The sequence below is a fragment of the Salvia miltiorrhiza genome, chromosome 8, assembly GCF_028751815.1.
Source record: "Salvia miltiorrhiza cultivar Shanhuang (shh) chromosome 8, IMPLAD_Smil_shh, whole genome shotgun sequence".
In the NCBI taxonomy this organism is placed as follows: Eukaryota; Viridiplantae; Streptophyta; class Magnoliopsida; order Lamiales; family Lamiaceae; genus Salvia; species Salvia miltiorrhiza.
Genome location: NC_080394.1, coordinates 4,332,013 through 4,336,507, shown reverse-complemented (window position 1 = coordinate 4,336,507; position 4,495 = coordinate 4,332,013). Strand labels below are relative to the sequence as shown.

The window sequence follows — 4,495 nt, the reverse complement described above, 5'->3', positions numbered from 1 at the left end:
AATTGGACAATCGTATTATATATAAGAAGATGTACATGATTAACCCAATATGCCAAAGGTGTGTACAAAAATGGTGTTTAGAGTTTAAAATCAAGAGGAGTTCGGTTCCCAATATTTACTCGTGAAAGATATATGGAATATTAATATAATAATTTTTAGATATGAAGATTGAGACTTGGGATTGCTTATATATAGGGCTAGTACTTAGTAGTCTTTTGTGTATCAAGTATCAACTCAACTCCACTGAAAAAATGAAGAAGAACAAAATCAGCAGCAAGTTGATAAAACCACACACCCCAACCCCTCAAAACCTCAAGAATTACAAGTTATCATTTATCGATGAAATTGTTCCCCCAGTCAATATTGCTGTTATTCTGTTTTACCAATCGAAACCCGAAAACGGCAGCCTCCAGTTGGAAGAATCACTGGCCAGAATCTTGGTTGATTTCTATCCTCTTGCAGGAAGATTCATCAATAATTATAGTTCGATTGACTGCTGCGACGAGGGAGCCGAGCTCGCCGAAGCAGAGGCTCTAGACGTCGAGCTGATCGACTTGGTAGCAAAAATCAATGTCGATCAGATCGACAATCTCCTACCCTACAAACATTTCCCACAAAACGGAGCTCCTGATAACCCAATCCTCTCAATACAGATCACGCGTTTCTCGTGCGGTGGGGCCGCCATCGCCATCAGCGTCTCCCACAGGATCTTCGACGCATCGTCGATTGTTACGTTCGTGAACGCCTGGACGGACGCCAACAATCCAGATGATGCTAAGAGGGTAATTACCCCGTCTTTTCATCTCCCCTCGTTGCTTCCATCGGTGATCCCCAACGACAACCTGGCCCCGGCCCCGGCCCCGGCCTCGGTTTCTGGTCACAAGGCTGTTTTGAAGAGGGTTTTGTTCAATAAGGAGGCTTTAAGGAGGCTGAAATCAAGAATAAGACACCCCAACGGAAAACCCTTATCTGGAGTGCGTGTTGTGGCTGCCGTTATGGCCAAAGCCCAATTCCGACTAGATCGCGCCATCCACGGCAGAAGCAGAACTTCCGTCGTATTTCAAGGGGTTGACATGCGAGGGAGATCAATCCCACCTCAGTCAACACACACTTGTGGGAATTTCTCCATCATAGCAATGACGGGACGCATAGAAGCTGCGGACGAGGTCGATGTTAATGAACTTGTTCGTCTATTGGGAGATTCTGTTCGAGGCGCCATAGCTCGTCATGCTGAGATACTGTCTCCTGATAGGGATGGACGTGATATCTTCACAAATACTGTGGAGAACTACTCTAGATATTTTTTCGACCCCCAAATCAATGATCTAACAATCTCTGATTTGAGTAGGTTGGGATTCCAGAAAGCTGATTTCGGATGGGGGAAGCCTGCTGCTTCGACGATCTTTCAATTATGTCAGCCGGTTAGGAACCTTGTGATGCTCATGAGCGACAAATCGGGAGATGGGATTGAGGCATGGTTGTATTTGAACCAAGATGAGGTGCCTTACTTTGAGCAAGATGAGGAGATCAAACCCTTCATATCATATTGTCCTAGTTGTTTATGAATCTCTGCTTGCTTTACAAACAATTAAGTTTCTTCTAAACTAAACCTAAAAAATAAAAGGGTGATGATTGGATTAGTTGTTTAAAATATTACAAGATGAACGAGCAAAAATAAAGCATGCTCTCATGCTGCTGAATAAAGCGTGCTATGCCACATCAGAGTTAGTTACTCGGTTGTATAAGGATAGATGCTACTCACATGCACACATGAGCTAGTATAAATACATGTCTTGCTGTATTTTGTAAGCATCTTTTCATGAATGAAATCCTCTCTTTAGTTCATCTTCTTTATCTTTCCGATTATGAGTATTCTGCTCGCCTGCGCGCATTCCTCTGCGTTCGAGCAAGGGAGATGAGGAGGGCTTGGACTCTCATCCATCGATGCAGACGATGCTGGTAGGAAACCTGTGTATTATGTTACCTTTTTTTAAGTATAATATAACTGGCAATTCCGATCCATGTAGATCATTAAGTACACGCAGTTAAACTCCGGCATTCCACGTCAATTCCCGAATGCCCGAAAATTTTTATGAGTACGTCCCAATTCAATATATTACGAAAAAAAAGTTAATTAAATAAGTAAGTTAATATACTTAAATAACAAAATTCATTAATACAACAATTAATTACTTATTAAGTGTAATATGACTATATATTAGTGTACATATGTGCATCTTAATAACTGATATGCATCAAAGCTAATTGATCTTTGCTTAAGCAAAGTGATGACAAAAGTGATGAGGAATTTTTCATCAAAAAAAAAAAAAAAAAAGTGATGAGGAATCCGCAGGTGCAAGCTGAAATCAGACAATTGATGAAAGGAAGAAGCAACACAATCATCGAGGAAGAAGATATTCAGAATGTGTGCGTGTGTTGGCCTAGAGAGGTTAATGTCCAAGACCTAAGGTCCTAGGTTCGAGTCCTCCATCGTGCGGTCTTCGAATATGTTTATTTACTCATGTAATTTATATATATATATTAAAAAAAATCAGAAAATGAACTACTTAAAACTAGTGATCATGGAAAGTCACCGGCCAGAATTATTATTAAGTCCGGTCCCAACACAACCACAATTTGTTCCAATCTAAACTTGACTTAAACATATTTTGATACATACGAATACACAGTGCATACAATTAATTAAAATTTAATGATGATGCAGATAAAAAAAATGGTAAATGTCACTTTGAACCTTAAACTATTTTCGCACTATCAATTATATCTTGAACCTCCCCTACCCCACGCCCCAACCCACCCACTCCCCACCACCCCCCCCCCCCCCCCCCCCAATTTTTTTTTTTTTTAAATTTTTCTCGCCACCTTCACCCACCCTCCCCTACCCCATGCCCCCACCCACCCCCCAAATTTTATTCTTTTTTTTAAATTTTTCTCACCACGTCCACCCACCCCTCCCTAACCCACGCCCCCCCCCCCCCCCCCACCCCCCAAAAAAATTAATTTTTTCTCGCCACCTCCACCCATCTCCCCTACCCCACACCCCCTTGCCCTTTTTTCCAATTTTTTTTAATTTTTCTTGCCACCTCCACCCCGCCCCCACTCACCCTCCCCCACCCCCTCAAAAAAAAGTTGGATGGGGGTGAGAGTGGTGAGGAAAAAAAAAATTGGGGTTGGGAGGGTGGGCGGGGGGTGGGGGCGTGGGGTAGGGGGTGGCGAGAAAAAAAACTTGGCGAGGGGGGGGGGGAGGGAGGGTGGGTGGGGGCGGGGTGGAGGTGGCGAGAAAAATTAAAGAAATTTTTTTTGGGGGGGAGGGGGTGGGTGGGGGTGTCGAGAAAAAAAATATATATTTTTGGGGGTGGGGGGGTGTTGGGGAGGGGGTGGGAGGGGGGGGTAGGGGAGGGTGGGTGAAGGTGGCGAGAAAAAAAAAAAAATTCGGGGGTGGTGGGGAGGGGGTGGGTGGGGGCGTGGGGTGGGGTGGAGGTGGCGAGAAAAAAAAAATTGGGGGGGGGGGTGGAGGTGGCGAGAAAAATTATAAAAAAAAATGAAGTATGTCATAAAATAAAATTGAAAGTATGGCATAAAATAAATAAGTCAATAATAAGGGTAATATTGTCATTTAACAATTTATCCATCATTTTCCCACAAAGAGAACATGTGTATAGGATAAAAAAAAAATTCATCAAAGAGAACATGAGATAACAAGAGTGGAAATGATAAAATTTTCCCACCTTTTCATTTCCATTTTTTTCTAATGATAATTTTACAACCAAAGAGAACGCACCCATAAAGTAAAATCAAGTAAAATATATAAGTGTGCTGTAGCAACTCAAAGTTAAACTTCATTTCTCCCTAAATTTCCCTATCATAGCTTCCGCAAAACCAACAGAAACACGGTAAATTATGATACAAAGAATCTCATTTGGTAAAGAAAACGGTGAATGTGGCTGCATTTGTTACTCCACAAGTATAGAAAGAAATGGAGTTACGGAAAAACATCATCAGCAAAAGTTTAGACTGACAAAGATTGATAACCACTAACCACTAATTAAATTGATAGACAAAGTGATGAGGATAGAATTCGGGGCTCTAGATCCTTCCCCCTAGGAAAGAACCCAAGGTTGGACTCTTCTTTGACTATCTTAGAGAAAGGATATCTATCAGAGCAGGACTCGAGAAGAGATCCGAAGAGAAACCCAGAGTGGAGCTCAAGAGTATGAAAGCCGCATTCTTAGGATCATTGGGAAAGAGACAAACTCGAAAAAGTTACTTTCTGGCACCAGAGTGGAACGGTATCAGGTCTTAATCGGATTGAATACTGAGTAAGTCCCATAGAAACATATCATGGACCAGATCTGGATAAGCCAGAGAGGGAGAATACGGATAGGAAAATAGAGATGTACAGAGGAAAGGGGTATTCTGTGTGACTGAATTGTAGGCGGTCATTTTCCACCTTTTTTGCAGGGATCGACCGCCT

The 4,495-nt window shown here is 42.2% G+C and overlaps 1 protein-coding gene across 1 annotated transcript; it reads left to right on the top strand.

Moving 5' to 3' along the window:
* Nucleotides 1–251: 251 nt before the first annotated feature.
* Nucleotides 252–1,565, top strand: LOC130997966 (pelargonidin 3-O-(6-caffeoylglucoside) 5-O-(6-O-malonylglucoside) 4'''-malonyltransferase-like). The gene has a single exon (XM_057923404.1). The coding sequence runs from the start codon at nt 252–254 to the stop codon at nt 1,563–1,565; it is 1,314 nt and encodes a 437-aa protein (XP_057779387.1).
* The last annotated feature ends 2,930 nt before the right edge of the window (nt 1,566–4,495 follow it).